The following is a 19246-nucleotide window of genomic DNA, read 5'->3' as shown; positions in this document are numbered from 1 at the left end:
CTTTCCAAATAGATGCTATTCACAACTCTATTCATTTCCTATTCTTGCCTTGAAAGGTAGTGGAAGTGAAGTCACAATGAAGTGTCAGACATCAAGCCTGACCTGTCATGTCTGTGAAATGTTTTAAATAAACTGATTTTTGACTTCATACTTCTATAAGCACAACATAGTTGCGTCATTAAAATTATCTGAAATAGCTGACATAGAAAAAGTCAATTACTTAAGCAAATTCAAGTAATTGAAGGTTTGTTCTCCTTTTATTTTTGCATAAACATGCTGTAAGTGTAATGGAAGACTATGCACTTTCTTAAATGTATACTTTGAGCTATCCTGGAAAGTTGCTTAATTTAAGCAATGAAAATCAGGGTCTGTTGTACATGACATAGAAAGTATTATGGAATCCTTAAGTGTGTACAGACTACAGAATAAATTATGCACTGTAGGAGAAAGTGTACAGTGACAAAAGCTCAGAGTAATGAGTTGATAGAAAATAATTGTTGGGATTTAACAGGGGGGTTCCTGCTTGATTTTAAGCCTTGAGCAAGAATCAAACTGTAAAATGCTATTACAGTATTCTGCTATTCAATATTCTTTTCCATCCTATTTTTTTTTGTTGTTGTAAAGCTGGAAAGATGGCCTTGGATTATGTGCACTTATCCACAGACACCGGCCTGATCTTATTGACTACTCCAAGCTAAATAAGGTCAATAGTCTAGACGGTAGAGCATGCTGTACTGCAGTGATTTGGCTTACTTCTGGTTTGCTTAGCGTGTTTTCTGAAAGAGAAGCTGAGGAGTGCATGCTAATTCTAACTAACTAATGTTCTGTGCTCGCTCCAAAAATATTATTGGGAGGAAAGGAGGCCGTGGCAGTCCTTTGTCATCTTTCTTTCCTTTCCACTCGATGTCTTCAGTATTAATTGTAGAAAATCCATTTCTCAGCAGCCAGGCAATTTGTCTTTTATGGCATGCTGCATGGATGTTAAATCAAATACACTGGTTTCTCAGTTCACAGCTGATACATTGGGGATTACAGACCCATTTTGTTACGTGGCAAAATGTATTTGTTCTAAAAGATACAAACTCCTTTGGTCTGAGAGTGAGTGATGAAAATCATGTAATAATCTTGGAATTTCTGGATCCTATTACTGAAGAACAAAAACTGAAAAGACAGTGGTATGTTGGTGTTTCATGTTAGCTCTCAATAAACCCATAGGTTTTTTTTCTCTAAAATAAGCATATCTTGCATTCTTTTGTAAATAACAGTAAAATAGAAAACTTAATCATGGTTTTAATGTCTTGAGTGCCACTTCTAATTGATGAGAGAAATTGGTAAATCATAGATAATATTTTTCATTCTGTGCCCCTCTATGACAGATTCATTTTACTAGCGGAATCAGCTCTTATGAGAAAGCCTTTTGTGAGGGAAAAGATGACAGAAAGAAGTAAGACAATTTGAAAACTGTCTGCTTTATTTATATGTTAAATTTATGCTGGGATCCTCAATTTTAATGAAAATTAAATGAACTTACACAATGTTTAACTTAGGCAGTTGTTAAAACAACTGCAGACCTGAACAAAAGGACAAACAATAAATTGTCAATACCAGATTATTCTCTAATTCTATATACATACTTTCCAATGGACGGACAGATGCATGGAATAACTAAGCTACCTGTGTGTGTGTGTGTGCTCAAGCATGGCACAAACAAGTTAGTCTGATTCAGTTTGTGCTTTGAAAAGTGGAACACAGTACAAAAAAACTTCTTGGAAAAAACAGTCTTCATACGAGTGCTAAGAAAAGGGAATAGCGCATAAGCAGATCTGCTTCAGCATTACTATTTCCCTTTTAGAGGTTTCCAAAATAAGAACAGGTCAGGTTTCAAATTGAGGCTGAGCTGTGGCACGTAAAGCACATGCAGAAAAATCCTAAAATAGATCTTGCTTTTCTGACCTGGCTGCATTTGATTGACTACTCATTTTGGTTACATTAACAGCTGTCTTGGTGTCCTGTTTCTTGGTTTCTTATCTCCTGCATGCTGTCTTTTATTTTTCTCACCAATGTGCTTTGTGTGAATTTGTAGCTGGAAAGATGGCCTTGCTTTCAGCGCCCTTATTCATAGACACAGGCCAGATCTTCTTGACTATGAAAAGTTAGATAAGGTATTTCTCTAGTTGTAGCAGAGAGTTTTAGTTACTGTGGCTTATAATTTTGTTTAAAAGTATGGGTGATTGGGATCTCCAGAATCTGCTGATTTTAAATAAAATTATTTCCTTACGGAGCAGTATTTAGTCATTGACATAGTAGCAGGCACACAAATAGGAGGTGCCCATCACTCATCCATAAGCAAAGTGTCTTAAATAAGTCAGTAGGTTTCAGATTTAGTATTTTTCTTCCCATTTAATTTCAGTAAAAGTTTTTGTATTCACATTTAGTAAATATTGTATTACACATAGTGTCTCATGTAACAGCAGAAATAAGGTAATGGGTTTTAAATATTGTCCAGATTTCATCTTATGTCAATGATGCTTAAAACTGCTAAATGACGATGAAGTGAGAACTTACAATTACAGACTTTGTGTTCCACTAAAACCAAATTGTTAGGGCATTATTACTTATGATACCTGGCATATATATGTGAAATCTAAGTAATTACTCCCATTTCATTACATCTAATCTTAATAAGTTCATTTCAAAGTGACAAAAGAAGCATGCTTGAGTCTAGATCCTTTTACAGGAAGTTTTTGTATTCAAACAGAAGTGTTGTTCACTGCAGCAAGCTTGTTAACTCTTTCCAGTCCCCTCCAGCTTCTCCAAATTTGTTTTTCTGCCCTGTTTTTCTAAACTATCTCTGTAGACGTTGACATTGTTCCTAGTAGCTGTGATCATTTAGCAGTTTTTGAATACTTGAAAATAATAATGGCATTAATGGCATGAACTGCCATTTCACATAGGGTATTTTCACTCCAAGCTGATATTAGAAGGCTGACTTAAGAGCGTCCCTCATCTGACACGGTCTTCTGTTGTCAGAAATTATCTGTAGCATCAGAAATGAAATGTGTACTGCTTGACTGAATTTTGCTTACTGCTTCCTTTCTTTTTCCTTCAAAAAAACAAAATTAAAATCCCTAAACAAGAGAAAACTGTTGATTTTCAACATCTCTAAAATTTAGCTTTCACACAGGAGTTAGAGATTTGGTTATCCAAGTCAAAACTAGGAGATTTTGCTCCATCTGGGTAACTGTTCAGTCTGTGTTTCCCTCTTTCCATGCATACACTGGACCAACAGAGAAATTGTTAGCTCAATAGAATTTTTGTCATTGTAATACAATGTTTACTAGGTGTCAAAGTGTGCAGAACTAATTTTGTGATGAACAGTCTAGTATACTCTGCTAGACCAGAGACCTTGACTGTATGTATTACTGCAATGCTTCATTTAGAATTAGCTCTTTATGAATACACATTGCATATGTTATCTACATTTCCCTTCAGAATGTATTGGAATGTATACAGAATACAGAATTAGAGAGTTCTAGTGTCTTATTAATGTTTACCTTTGAAAGAATAGTAGTAGATAGATCAAAAGGCCATATACCCATACTCTGCTTTTTGTAGAACAGTATTTTTGATTCTGATTTACAATTGGGAAAAACAGAGTGAGTTTTAGTGTACCTACTGCCGTAATCTTTCTTCTAAGAAAAACCTGTATCTTTGACTCGTATTTTCTTTTTTCATGTAGGATGACCCCATAGGAAATATCAACCTTGCCATGGAAATTGCTGAAAAACATCTGGATATCCCTAAGATGTTGGATGCAGAAGGTGAGAGCTATAGTGAAGTTTGCATTACTCATAAGCAAGAGATCATAAAACTGTTGCTTTCTATCTAGCAAATTTTCAACATTCTTTCCACATGAATGGTCATGGAGAAACTTCCCCTTTCCACTTTGTATTCAAACTGTCTTTTTCTTCTTGTTCTACATATATTGGATAATTTCACTCACTTTTTCATCATGCCTTATTCTTTTGTTATTGTTTGTAGTTATTGTAGCACTTTGGACCCTAACCTCAGCATGTGGCCCTATTGACGAATGAGGTTCAAATACAGAATGAAAAGATAATCCTTGATTATAAGAAAGTATAATCTATGATTAATAAAGAAAATACAACTGTTAGCAGCTTAAAGCATATTTACATTTCTAAATGAGAGGGCCAGGAAGAAATAGAAATACCTTTCAAAATACACTACTGATAACGTGACTTCTGTGAAAGAGCTAGGTTGAGGGAAGCTTTTTTTTTTTTCACATTTAGAATCATAGAACGGTTTGGGTTGGAAGGGACCTTTAAGATCATCTCGCTCGAACCCCCCTGCTATAGGCAGGGGCACCTCCCTTTAGATCAAGTTGCTCAAAGTATTATCCAGCCTGGCTTTGAATGCTTCCAGGGAGGGAGCATTAACAACCTCGCTGGGCAACCTGTTCCAGTGCCTCACCACCCTCTCAGTAAAGAAATTCTTCTTAATATCTAGTCTAAACCTACCCTCTTCCGGTTTAAAACCATTTCCCCTCATCTTGTCACTACCTGCCCTTATAAAAAGTCCCTCTCCAGCTTTACTGTAGGCCCCCTTCAGGTACTGGAAGGCCACTATAAGGTCTCCTCGGAGCCTTCTCTTCTCCAGGCTGAAGAGCTACAGCTCTCTCAGCCTGTCCTCGTAGGGGAGGTGCTCCAGCCCTCTGATCATCTTCGTGGCCTTCCTCTGGACCTTCTCCAACAGCTCCATGTTCTTCTTATGTTGGGGGCTCCAGAACTGGATGCATTACACCAGGTGGGGTCTCTTGAGAGCAGAGGGGCAGAATCACCGCCCTTGACCCCCTAGTCATACTTCTCTTCATGCAACCCAAGATATAGTAGGCCTTCTGGGCTGCAAGCACACATTGCCGGCTCATGCTGAATCTTTCATCAAACAATACCCCCAAATCCTTCTCTTCAGGGCTTCTCTCAAGCCATTCTCCACCCAGTCTGTATCTGTGCTTGAGATTGCCCCGACCCAGATGCAGAACCTTGCACTTGGCCTTGTTGAACTTCATGAGGTTGGCATGGACCCACCTATCAAGCTTGTCCAGGTCCCTCTGGATAGTATTTCTTCCCTCTAGCATGTCAGCTGCACCACTCAGCTTGGTGTCATCTGCAAACTTGCTGAGGGTGCACTTGATCCCACTGTCCATGTCGCCTACAAAGATGTTCAATAACACCGGTCCCAGCACCAATCCCTAGGGAATGCCTCTTGTCACTGATCTCCAACTTGGACATTGAGCCATTGACCGCAACTCTCTGAGTGCTACCATCGAGCTAATTCCTTATCCAGCAAGTGGTCCATCCCTCAAATCAATTTTTAGATTTGACATTTGGACATTTAAGTATAAACTTTTTGCAGGAATCAGCATTAATGAATAGCTTCATGTTTGGTTTCTCCAGTAATCTTTAGAATCTGTTTACAAATAACAAGGAGATACATATTAAAGTTTCTTGATTTTCTTCAATAGATATATCTGTATTAGAAGATATATATTAACGTTTCCTGAATTTCTTCAAGATAACCAGCCTTTTGCACTCCAGGCAAAAAAACAGTGCTAAAATACTGGAATTTGTTTACACTAGTTCAAAGCATTCTTCTCCAAGAGATTGCTTCTGGAGTCCTGTCAGTAGAGTGGTGATAACACGGGAATTATGCAAAGTACGTAAACTCGTCTTGTCCTCTTCCCTTAAAGTCTTTGGTAGGAAAGTTAGGCCAGTATAGGATGAGTTTGAAAATCCAGTTTAAAACCTCTTAATTGAATATTTTTCTTGGTTTCACCTGCACAATTGTTTTTAATTACTTGAATTGCAGTTCCCCTTTCAAGCTCCACTTAATTATTTTACTCTGAAACACTGTGCAAGGAGTAAACAGACATGATACCTCCTTACTATTGAGCATCTACTATCATTCTCCTTTCACTCATTTTTCTCTTAACATTAAATGCAAGAAAAAATCCTGCCCCTCTTTTACTCACCCTCACCCCCATCAGACTTCCTATATATTCTAGACCTTTGTATTATTCTTGCCAGGGATGTGAGGGGAATGAAATCATGCTTCTTCTAGCACACTGAGTATTTGTCATCAATGTTTACTCTTGTATTTTCAGTGGAAATGTGTTTTCTTCTGAACTATGTGACATTGATGCAAATCAGTAAATAGATTGGTCCCGAAGTTAGAAAATCTCACTGTTATTATTAAAACTGTAATTGCATTTATGGTTCTTTGCACACTACTGTCTTTCCACTTCTACACTGGCAGAAATCTTTGCGACTTGCATAAGCATTGTTTGTCATTCAACCATAATTTTTGTAAAACCACCTTTTTCTGCCTTTGTCAAGTATTCAAAAAAGTCAGTTTTTACTAATGCATTCGTATCTCAGTCACACCCTCTCTATGCTTTTAATCTTTCCTGCTCTAATAGGGATAAAGCTATCAGTCAACCAAGCCAAACTCTTCTGTGATTTATGCTATTAACTAAAGAGACTAGCTGGCTCAGGAATAGCAAAACGGTTACTATCTAGGTTTTTCTTAGCACAAAATGTATTTCTGAACTGCAGGAGTTCTGCAGGTTTCCAGTATACATCAGTACTTTGTCAGTCCCAAGGACCCTTTGCTAATACAGTATATACTCTTATTTTGTGACTGTCAATGGCTGTATTTCTCATAGTAGAATTACTGTAGTGATTTAGATGAAGTTGCTCTGGAGTGGCAGTGAAACTGAACCCAGTAGATCTATGTGCCATGCCATCTGCTCTGGAAGTTTCCACAAAGCAGAAAGTAGCAATACCTTTCTGAATAGTCTCCATCTTCAGATGCTATACCATTTCAAAGAGACTAATATATTTTCTATTTTTGATTCCTAAAGCTTAGGTATCTTCACAGTGAAATCAGTAAATTGAGTCAGGCTGAAGGATGATATATTTATTTTTAATCCTTGTAGCACTGAGCTGGCATCATCAGCATAATTTAATGGAAGTATCTTGTAAGAATTTCTGAGCAGTAAACCATTTTCTCTCTACACAGATGTAGTAAACACTGCCAGACCTGATGAAAGAACCATTATGACTTATGTTTCCTGTTACTACCATGCATTTGCTGGTGCTCAGAAGGTGAGGTTGTAGATAGATCAGATCTCACCCTCCACCTTCTTTGTTGTTTCTTTCAGCAATTTTTTTTTCCTCTTCAGATCTTTCCCTCACTAGTTCTTAGGACCACATCTTAGAGCTGACCTCATTTCCTGTTGCCTCATTTTCTCTGTGAGACATTGTCTCTGTAGAGCCAGTAGTAGTCTATCCGTTTGTTCTGTAGAAACAAACTTTCCTCTCTCATCTTTCTGTATATTTACTAATAATATCCAGTAGGTTTTTGACATCTGAATACTGGTCTTGGTAGGACATTATTCAATATCCTTTGCTTGAACTTCTGTGCTTTGATTAGAAGCACCTTAAAAATGTTAGAAGAAAATAAGCGCATAGTGAAAAAGCTATTCCAATAGCAGAATCTCATCTTTTTCTGCCTGCTGGATATTATTCTTGTTACATACGTAAAAATCTTCATGACAGATGCTCAGAAAATGAATCCTTTTCTTATGCTTTCAGGATTGTTTTTTTAAATATTAAATACTCGATGGTAAGTATAATCAGCAACATAAAACATCAATACTGTACAAAACAGGAAAATATACAGACATCTCACAAGAGCTCTGGAATCATGTTCTAATGAGAAGAAGTGAAAGTAGAAAAGGCAAGGCAAATCAGAGAGTTGGACATATTTTAGGCATTAGTAATACAAGGAGTAATGATATATAATGTTAAAGTTAAAACTGATCCATATGTAGCTTCCAGAGAACATCTCTTCAGATCAAAATCTAGCTTGTCTTTTCTCTGTGTTAGCCAGTGAGGTATTTATGCCAATTATTATGCAATTATTATACCTTTTAAAATTAAGGTAATTTCCTCTGTGACAATACTGCAAGATCAAAAATTCCACATTTTTGTAAGAGCTTGTGTTGAATTTCTAGAGTATGGATTTTTTTTTTCTGTCAATGCCCATCAAACTAAAACTGTATTCATTTCAGCTTTGTATATTTTCCAGAGTACAGAGCTATTTATGTACAAGAAAACATTTACAGTGACAACTATGTTGTGCTTTCATTTATTCACTCTACTCCTTGTACCTTTTTGTTTGTTTGTTTTCATTTCTCCCCCACCGTATAGATATTGTGAACACTCCCAAACCCGATGAGAGAGCTATCATGACATATGTGTCCTGCTTCTACCATGCTTTTGCTGGAGCAGAGCAGGTATTAAACAATTGTCCCTTCAGGTTGCTGTGTTTTTGATTGTTTCACTTTTCCACTAGTTTATATTTAAAAGAAAACAAAAAAACAACCCCCCCCCCAAAAAAAAAACCTCACTAATTTTGTATTTTGCTGTTTTAATTAACAATTGCAAGTATTATTTGAGCACTAATACTTGTTTTTTAACCAACATGAAAACTGTTTTAGTTAAATGTTGTGTAGCAAGTTGAACCATTTTATTCTAATAGACATTTGTGATTCTAATGTTGAGTGTCTTTGTTTTGAGATTGTAAAGACCATTTCAGAAAAACTGTATTCAAAGATGCTGTGAAAAGGAATTGTCTGTTGCCACATCAACATCTCATGCTTTTGCTGCATAAAAGCATGTTTGACCTTTGGAGACTGAGAGTATTCTAGACTTACTTACTCATGTTGAGTAGTAATTTAGGGCTGCCTAGAAATGTGGAGAAGCACAGAAGTTGTCCACTGCAGTATTTGCACCTGGCTCCCATTGAAGCCAGTGGGATTATTTGTAGATGGAAGTGTTAGTATAAGAAGCAAGAACATCAGCAGGAGATCTATTATACAGGATGGTATTATCATAAATGTTGCATTTCTGACTGTTATACTTCATACATTTCTAGCCCACAAATGGACACAATCTAACTTATGTGGAGAGAAAAAATTTCTTAAAGTAGTTGATGTTTTTCCTTCTTCCTCTGAATTGAATTTCCCTTGCTATCTGGTAGGCCTCCTACACCATATTGTAGTACAGATACGCTGTTGTGCACTCCTCCATCTGAGTGTGCAGATTTTGCTATTAATGGAAAAGAAGGATTCCAAATACTATTTGTAACAGATTTTTAGTTGACTGGATATAATTCAGATTCACATTTGTATGAAAGTATAAATTTGTGATGTGAAGCTATTAATGTCAATTTTAAATACAGCAGAGCTACAGTGCTTTCAGAAATAAATTTGGCAGGAGTCTAGAAAAGATTTGCTATCAGTAGTTAAGCTGTATATATTTTCAAGGGTGCACGTGCACGTGGGTCTCCTGAATTACATCAAGCATTTCCCGTGTGGCTAACAAACCTAATACCTTTTTAGTGCACTTAAAAAAATTAACCTAATAAGATAACTTTAAGAATGATCTAAGTTGCTTTTGAAAATAAAATATTTATTAAACAATTATATTAACAGTGTGAAATTCCCCCTTGTATAGTAAGGCTTCATTGTATGACTCAGTGACTTCTGTACCAATCTATGCCTCATTAAGATCTCTGGAGTCTGTGAGTACAGAAGGAGGGTAACCACGAAGCATTAATCAACAACTATAAACCAATGTGATTTTTATTTGCAGCTGCCACATTTTCTTTCTCCAAGCCTGTACCTTTCTCAGAATGTTTACGAGTATGTCCTGTTTATTTGCTATATTTTATAGGCTGAGACTGCAGCAAACCGGATCTGTAAGGTGCTTGCTGTGAATCAAGAAAATGAGAGGTTGATGGAAGAGTATGAGAGACTTGCAAGTGAGGTAAAGGCAGCCTTTTCTGTAACATGGTGATAATTATGTTCATGAAATACTGAAAGCTGAAAGATTCATGCACTGTCTGCAAGACATAAAAGTGAAAATATCTTGAAGGTGAATCTCACAGTTGCAGGGTACAAAGCTCAGTATCCCCAAAATGTCAAATTTCAGGTCAGTTCTTTGCCACAGATTTCCTGTGTGACCTCCAGCAAGTCATTCAGTCTTGTTTTTGTGCCAAAAAGGGTGTTCTGGGGACTGTCATGGGGCTGCCTTAGGGCTAAGCTTCCTGTCTCTGTAACCTCCAATGATAGCTCATCCTTCACCACATGTGGAACATACAGGATCCTTTTACTCCAAGCAAGCCCATTCGCTTTGTGCACTGCAAGCTGCACCTGGACAAGGTCTCAGGGTGTTCACAAAACGCCTGTGAACACAGGCAGCCAATGAATGAAGGAGAAAGCACACTGCTTGCATTGTTTCTGATTATTACCAGAAGATTACTTTTTTTTTCAAAGCACAGGTCATATAAATTTTCTTCACAAAGTATGTACTGCAGACTTTCTGAATCAGCTTCTCCTGTCTTTTCTGGGTACATGGCAAATCTGTTGTGTCAGGACTGCAGATATGTAATGCACAAGTGAGATCTTTTTTGTCTTTATAATGCACAGCCTGCAAATACATACTGAGATGATAGACACAAAGAGACTAGTACTAAGGATTTCTGCATAAAATTTTTTATATGTTTTGAGTTGCTTGACTGATGTTCATTCTGATCACATAACTATGACTACTTGAGACATCAAGACCAATACTTTTGAAAGTGGCCAGTGATGCTGGGTAACTTGTGTTTTAATTAGCTGGAGTCACCTTACATGCATGTCCATGTTCATACCCTGAAAGTCAAGGTATTTCCAGAAATATCTAGAATGTCTGAGAAAGTTAGATTTATTGTTCTGTTGAGAAAATCTTGTTCTTACTTGCCATTAGGGCCCTGACACCAACTGAAGTTAATAAAAGTAAGATGGAGCAAACATGATTGAAATTTATGCATTCAATATTATCTTTTTTTTGGTTGCTCTTCCACTGCCTTAATTTCAGTTGTTTGTGTTGATTTGAAAGCTTTTAGAATGGATTCGCAGGACAATTCCTTGGCTGGAAAACAGGACCCCAGAAAAAACAATGCAGGCTATGCAGAAGAAATTAGAGGATTTCCGGGACTACCGCCGCAAACACAAACCTCCCAAAGTTCAAGAGAAATGCCAACTGGAGATCAATTTCAACACCCTGCAGACAAAACTGAGAATCAGCAATCGACCAGCTTTCATGCCATCAGAGGGAAAAATGGTTTCGGTAAGTAAAGGAGGCATCAATATTCCATTCTCCTTTTTACCAACATTCTCACAAAAATTTCAGTATGAAGGACTAAATTACCATTTTAAGCCATCCTCAGAAACCTTGGTTTGCTGCACTTGGTCAATATCAAACCACTCTCTTAAACACTCCCTTTCATTCTAAAATCTTTATTTCCTTTAAGCATCCTCCTCACTCTTTGAAAACTCTCCTCAGTAGCAAATTGTCTTGAGATGGAGCTTTCTCTGGGAATATTAGTTTACTTAAGCAAAACTTACACTGATTTCACTGATGTTTTGCTCATCAGATACAGAGGAACAGCCAAGGCTCAAAAAATGTTTGTTTTTTTCTGTTATTTAAAATTCAAATCTGTATTTTCCTTATGTCAGTGAAGATAATAATAGTCTTACTGTGTGTCAGAACATTTCTTGTGGAATACAGCAAACCTGTATCTATACTCTGTTTTAGCACTGTACTTTTGTTGCTTAGATTTTATAAACAGATGATTACATTACTTGCAAAGGGTGGCTGCCATGTCCCATACTCAGAAAATAAGGGGTCTCTCGCTTCAGTTTCCCTTTGAGCTTCTAAGGAAAATCACAAAACTTTGTACACCATAGAAAATGAAATGAATTTGTATTCCAGATAAAATAAGCATCAGATCTTCTTGATACCAATTGTTTTATTACTGTCAGCTTCTGAGAGCACAGCACATTTATTCTGATAAAACACAACTACATCATAAAAGAACATGTACATGGAAGATGTGAGGTAAAACTAATGTGTCATGAAGACACTGAACAAACAGTTATGCTTGAAAACCAGTTGTGTAGAGGATTCTTTCATGATCCTGAACCCACTTGGTTGGGATGCTCTGTCAGGTGCAACTGTTTTGCACTATCTGACTTCCAGAGCTGCCTGACAACTGACATTTTCTATGATTCTGATATTTGGCAAAATCAGGGCATACTGACTTCTCTTTTCAGAGAAAAACTGTGAGTGAGCCAGAAATCCGTGAATTTGGATAAAAAAGAGATTATGGTTTCATTCACTCTTTCTCATGTATTCTCTTAACAGGATATTGCTGGTGCTTGGCAGAGACTTGAACAAGCTGAGAAAGGCTATGAAGAGTGGCTACTGAATGAAATACGAAGACTGGAAAGACTTGAACACTTGGCTGAGAAATTTAGACAGAAGGCTTCCACTCACGAGCAGTGGGCATATGGTAAGCAGAGATGGCTTCTAACATTTTTCACATTTTAACCTTCAAGGCTGAACTGTCAATGATGGATATTTGTCGAACAGGAGCACTCTAAAAATTAGCTTGGACAGCTTTAGAAAAGTAAAGTACTAAAAGATAAAATTGCAGTTTCTGTTGCCTACAGTCATGGTCCTAATTTGTAGGCATGTTGCTAATGAAATATAACTGTAAAAATCGTACTCTTTTCCACTAAGAGAATGAGTCAACACCATTAAGCACAGTGACACTCTATCATCCTTCTTTTTTTTTTTTGCCCTGACAACCAGTTTCCTGTTTCTGCCATGCTTCTGGCTTTTTCCAGCTAGAGTCTTTTCACACTGTGAAAGTAAAAGAGGCTACCCAGTAACACGGTTGCTGGAAGCATGCATAACAGTAAAAGGCTACCAAGCAGATACTAGAAAAGAAACTACAGTGTTTATCAGCCCTGAGAGCCTATTTTCGGAGCATATTCTACTCATGGTGACATGGTATGGCTATTGAACAGGGAAAAATTCACATAAGCTTGTACGTAGCAAGTGAAACAATAGTCCCTTCTGGCTCTAGAATCTGCAGAGCTATGTAGTATCATGTGGTGAGCTGCAGTCGTAGAGGCTGTCTGTATAGATTGTTGTCCAACACCAGAGTTACTGAGGAGTAATATTTCAGTTTCTGGTTTCATTTTTGCTTCTCTTGCCTCTTGCAGCTATGTTGGCATTTTCCACTTACAATTCAGTAATTCATGCAAAAAGCAGCCATGTATCTCTATCTAATTTTGGCAGGAAAGTGCTGGAATTAATAATGAATTGAAAGCAGAACATGAAAAAGAGTAACAGTTCATTAGTAAGAGTGAAGCTGAGCATAGCAGTGTGATTTCTGGTTTTGTAGATCAGTAATACACTCTAAAAGACTTGTCAGAATAGCTTAGATCCTTAGCTTTTGCTAATATACCACTTTATGCCAGTTTCTCAAGTAATGCAGTACTAGTTATTTTAGACATGTATAATAATCCTATGCAAGAATCAAGGGATTACTGAGAGATCTTTAAAAATATTTTATTTTCCTAATCAACGCTGTTATGCTGACAAGTTGCCACTCATTTCAGTGGGGAAGGGATTTCATCTTATTCATGTGATTTTGACCATCCCTCAGCTCCAAAAAGTTGACTAAATTTACAATTGTTCTAAGCAATAAATGAGCAAAAACAGAGTAATAATTTAATTTCTTCTTTCAGGCAAAGAGCAGATCTTACTTCAGAAGGATTATGAATCTGCGTCTCTGACAGAAGTCCGTGCCATGTTAAGGAAACATGAGGCTTTTGAGAGCGATTTGGCTGCTCACCAGGACAGGGTGGAACAGATCGCTGCCATTGCCCAGGAGCTGAAGTATGTTCCATTTAAAGGCTTGCAGCTGCTGACATTTAACTTTGCGATAAACTCTTTCCAATGAATTTGATAGTGTCATAGGTACCAACGTAAGAATTCCAGAGATAGCTTCATAAGTATATTATCTGAGCTGGTCACTGAGACCTTTCCCTCATCTCCCCTCTACTCCCAACCAAATATAGACATTCAACTGGCCAAAAATATTTGAAAGCAAACATTTTCAAATTCAATTTGAAAATAGTCGTTTCATTCTACTAATGAGTCCATTGTGTGTTCATGGGAATGCTAAAGGTGTCTGTTTCTTAGTTCATACGGTCTGCCGAGAGGTACTCGTTATAAATTGTTAACTTAAAAAATAATACCAGTTAGACAAATTACAGATCAAACATCTTCAATTTAAAATCTGGTATTTTCCCGCAGGTATATTGGTCCTTTAGAAAGAGTTGATGTCCTTAAATGATCCTTTCGATATCAGTATTGGGTCATGCAATGACATCTCTGAAGATTTAATTGTCTCTAGTGTACTCCAAGGCAAGCAAACACACAACCTCTCCTGCTCACTCAGCGTACTATGCCCAGAGAACAAAGCTGAGAACAATTCCACAATGTATGTAGCTAGATCTGTATTGTTGACATCAGCTAGGTAGTTCAGAGGTGTGAAAAGCCAAGGCCCCTGCCTAACAGACACTTTTGTGGCAACAGAAGTCCTGAGCGTTGGTGCAGTTACTGTGGCTAGGCTCTGTCTTTACCGTAAGTCTGCTTTTGTTTGTGGGAAGGCTGTTAACATGGGTGAGGCACAGTTTTGTCAGCAAAGCTCTGCCCACACTGACAGGACTGTAGTGTTAGATAATGATGTCTCTGTTCTGGTAAAGTAATTTTCATGTGTGCACCAAGCTAAGGACATTCGATTTTATAATCTTATGCAGTTAATTGCAGTGGTCTTGTATTGTAAATCAGTAGCACTACTCCTGATCTTAACATCTGGCACATCATTAAATTCGTTGCTCACCCACAGTACAAATCTGCAAAGCCAACAGGAACAAATGTGCATTAGTGGTTGAAAGAGGAGCCAGCATCAAATTCCCAGACTCCTTGTGGCTTCAAGCCTCCAAGTTTCAGTTTCTTGACTCCTTGAACAGTCAAAACAGCTAGTACTCAGAAAGCAAAAAACATATCCTCTTTTTTTTTTTACTTTGTAAAGGACCTTAAATCATAAACAGCTCCACGTGCATTAACCAATAGAAAACCCAAGAGCTAACTAAAAATGTTCTTCATACCTATTAGCAGCAGCAGTTACATTAACTGTATAATTAAAATGGATTTAGAGGAAAAATCCTATTTTTAATAATAATTGGTTACAAGAGGAAAAGAAAAGTACGGTGGGCAGAGTAAATGCTGTCTTTTAGTTAGTATGAAAGAAATCTCAAAAATACAGAGGATGCAGATTTCACTGGGTATGTCAGCTCATGAAACACCTTCTGACATATCCTGATCTTTGCTGTGAAGTTATTTGTTCCTTCTGTACTAGAGAATGTTTCTGAAACACCTAATTATTGTTAATTAAGCATCAGCTTTGCAAGTAATAAAAACTTTGGGAATGTAATATACATAGTACAGCATCTGCTTACCAGCATTTTGAACCCTGTGTCCTTTACCTTTGCTGAGGCCAGTGAACACTGTATCGTGTTTATTTTAGGGTTGTCTCTTCTCAGTTGTTTCAGTAATTTGCTGTATGAAGTTAAACAAGATATCTGTGGCCTTGGCTCCAAAGGTGCTGAAAACCCACTGCTTTTAAGATGCTCTATTTCAATGTCTCCTCTAATCCATACAATACAGCTATCAGTCCAGTATTTTCATTATTCAGCGCTGTTTTTTCCCGAGACTTTCTAGCTTAGTAAGACTTAGTGCCCAAGGAGAGTACTGAATGAAAGGTTATAAATGTCAAGTTTTATTATTAGCTGCAAGCAAATGGGCAGCTTCTGTTTAAATGTTGATTTTAATTACTTATCCATAGCACAGTTCTTCAGAGAGCCATTGAACTTATGGAGGAAAACTAATTTCTTTTTCCAGTCATATTTTTTATTTTTTCACTGAAATGTTGAGCAATAATTGAATGCTAAGGAATGTGCACCGGCACCTTATCCAAAGCCTACTGAAGTCAATGTGGGTATTTTATTGTTGGTTTTTTTAATCACTGGATCAGACCCTTACAGGAATCATGATCATCTGAGTCTAAATTACAAGTCAGTACACCTCCATGTTTTGCTTTAGTCATCTCTTGTCTGCTTAATGTTGCTATTTGAAACTGAACAATTGCTGTGTGACCTTGAACCACACCAGTTTCTTATCTGCTCTGGTATTTTCTGCTGCAGCAGCTAAGTCAGCTGTGAGGTAAAGTTACTAAAAGTTTGTTGATTTGTGTGTGTGTGTGTGTGTGTGTGAAGCAGGTGATTCCAGCCAGGATGCTGCTATATAGGACTGTTATGTGTTCTAGCCTGTATGGACTTGGAAATCCTTGCCAGTGAAGTATGGAAAGACTTGGTTGGCACTGTATACAAGGCCGGAAAAAGTGTTAGGGATTTTTAAAATGGGACTTGCCATTTGTGACATTGTAAATGCTAAACAGAACTAGAGTAGCCATAATATGAAATGCTGAATTCACTTATGGTCTTGTGTGCTCATTTCAGTGCTTTCAGTAATCAAGATAAAAGTTTTTAGAATGTAGTTTCTTGTATATCCATCGCTTATTTTCAGCCAAGAAGACAACTATCTGTAGCGCATACTGTTTTGAAGAGTCTTTTTGCTTCTGGAAACCTGGGCTCAAATTGTGCTTACGTGCATGATATTATAATATGAGCCTGGTTATGAAGCAGTGCTAAAGCATGGTGCTCAGCAGGTTATTTTTGTAACACTGTCATGGTTCCTAAAATGAGCTCATACTTAAATGCTTCTCTGGATCAGGACAAAATCTGCCTAAATTTTTAATTCTTTAAAGGTAAGACTGAATTATATGTAAGATAAATAAAAATAGCTTCATGATTTTTAAATTCCAGAAGCTGTAGATTTCAAATGACCAAATAGGCTGTTCTCATGGAAGTTCTGTAACACATGTGCAGCAGTGCTTTATTTATGCTTGATAAGAAAACAAATTGTAATAAATATGAAATCCAGTGTCTTCACAGCTTCAATGTTGCACAGCAAATATCCCATGAAGTAGTAGGATAGCAGAGATCCTGCCGGGAATGACTGAACCTCTCTGGTAGATCTGGTGCAGAAACATTGAACATTACCTTCCAAGACTTTGAACAGAGCTGGTAAAATCAGTCCCTCACTTTCATGGAAGGACACCTGCCCTTATCCTAATAAAGAAAAGGAGTTAACTGATCCCTTGAAGCAAAAATGTAATTTGCAGTACTCTCAGCATGTGGAAAAACATCCTGTCCCTGTTATGGTATATTAGGTTAAGTATACCAAAAGAGACCAGAATACAACTCTCCACATTCCATCCACTTAGTGACCTCACAGCTCACACAGGATCACCTAATAGCCTCAGTATGCTAAAATGCAAAAAATAACTTCCATCTGAAACATTCTAGCAATAAAATATGTCATAGCCTGTTTCATCCAAACGTCCAAGCTCCTGACTTAAAATTTCTTAACAAATACTTGGTTTTTATTGCGTCCCTGGAAGGTTAACAAAAAGGCTTACTCCAAAGGAGGAAGCAAGTTTTTGAGTTAAGGAGTCCTTGTGTAGTATGTGTAGTCCTTGTGGGCAGCTTTCTCCTTATTAATAATGGGATTTTTTTACAATTTTGAGTTGCTTTTTTAATTGTTGTGGCATTTTATTTTCACTTGTTTTAGCATTTTTTTGCTTTCAAAGATTAATTGATTGCAGCATATCTGAAACCTCTTTTAAACAGAATGATCCAGATGTTTCTCAGTTTTATCCCTAACCATATTGTTCCTACCGAACTCAGAGGAAAAAGGATAAGCACTGCCCCTGGCCTCCTTCGCAGAGGAAAACTGTCTCTGCTCCCATTTCACCCTCTGTGATTCTCTAAGTTACTGGAGGAAGCGATCTGTACATTCCTCTTGCCACTTGCCTAGAGAAGGATGTTCAAAAGGATAGAACAAATTATATCTGCATTTAACATCTTGTTCAAGCCTTAGAGTAAATCTTAACTTCATATTGCCATACTGTCACATAATCATAATCTCTCTAATGCTTAGTACTGTGCAAAATGTCCTCAAGGAGCAGCCAAGAGCTAAATTCAGTGAATGATGATACACTGATAAAAATGAGCTTTTGAAGTACCTAACACATATTTTATTATGGTCATGATAGCTGCAGCAGAACCATGGGGATTATCTGTCACTGAGATCCAAAATTCAGTTTGAAATGGTGTAGAATCTCAGGACATATCTTAAAAAGTTAGTCAAGGCAGCATAATAAGTTGTTTTCTGTGAGGATAATAAAAGCATATTAAGTAGATGAAAAAGCAATGCTAACTGCTACATTACTTTTTGAGTGGACTAATTTGCACTGGTGGCAAACCTGAGTCTGGAGATTCCTGTACCTAGCCAGTTCTAGTGGGTGAGGAGTTCCTGGAGAGAAAGATGAAAATTGTTCCCTGTGCCCCAGATCTGGGCAGCCCGTTGAAGGTAGATTATGCCTTGAACACAAGCTGAGGTCTGTTTCTCAGTTAAATACATAGGTTGCTCTGGAAGTAATGCCTCCTTTTTATTTCCATGAAGACTACAACAGATACAAAGAGCACAATAACACTATTCAATAGATCAAATTCTCAGCTACCAAACACTATTTTTCAACATAGTCACCATTGCTAGCTATGCATTTTCACTAGCAATGAACAAGAGCCTGCACGACACACTTGTAAAAATCTCTACCAGTGAAGGTGACCCACTGTCACCATCACCACAGCTGAAACATGTCACCCACCACCTCAGTGTGCTCACATCCACTGTTTGGTCTCCACTGATGTTCAGCAAGTATCAATGAATGTCAGTGGGTGCCATTTTTTCTGCATGGAGGAATTCAGTTCCACGCCTTTGCTTCATATGCACTTCCATGTCAGACACCATTGTGTCAGATTGCTCCTCTGCTGCCATCTGTCACACTGCAACAAAATGTAATGGAATATTGGTGGGAAGGTTCAACCTCTACTTCCATACCACCAACATCTGCTTCTGATTTTGTGGGCTCACAGAATAAAATAGGAGGCACTGCTTTTGGAGCAGCCCTTGTAATTTCTCAATATATTAGTCTGGAAAGGATCATTGGATTATTTCAAATGAAGCTAATATATTTCAGGCCATTTATTTTAACACTACCAATCTCCAGGAACTTG

At 37.5% G+C, this 19246-nt stretch overlaps 1 protein-coding gene across 3 annotated transcripts in view; it reads left to right on the top strand.

The window, feature by feature from the left end:
- Positions 1-19246, top strand: part of ACTN2 (actinin alpha 2) — a 73391-nt gene that overhangs the window by 32243 nt on the left and 21902 nt on the right. The window contains exons 6-12 of one of the 3 annotated variants that reach the window (XM_021390149.1): positions 625-703; positions 3740-3821; positions 7099-7184; positions 9819-9911; positions 11025-11255; positions 12333-12480; positions 13727-13877. In XM_021390149.1, the coding sequence (XP_021245824.1) occupies positions 625-703; positions 3740-3821; positions 7099-7184; positions 9819-9911; positions 11025-11255; positions 12333-12480; positions 13727-13877 (870 nt within the window). Of the gene's footprint in view, positions 1-624; positions 704-3739; positions 3822-7098; positions 8378-9818; positions 9912-11024; positions 11256-12332; positions 12481-13726; positions 13878-19246 lie in introns of those variants that run through there. The other 2 variants (XM_021390147.1, XM_021390148.1) reach the window with 2 other exon arrangements.

Source organism: Numida meleagris, chromosome 3 (assembly GCF_002078875.1).
Source record: "Numida meleagris isolate 19003 breed g44 Domestic line chromosome 3, NumMel1.0, whole genome shotgun sequence".
Lineage (NCBI taxonomy): Eukaryota > Metazoa > Chordata > Aves > Galliformes > Numididae > Numida > Numida meleagris.
This window is presented reverse-complemented; position numbering and strand designations above follow the sequence as displayed.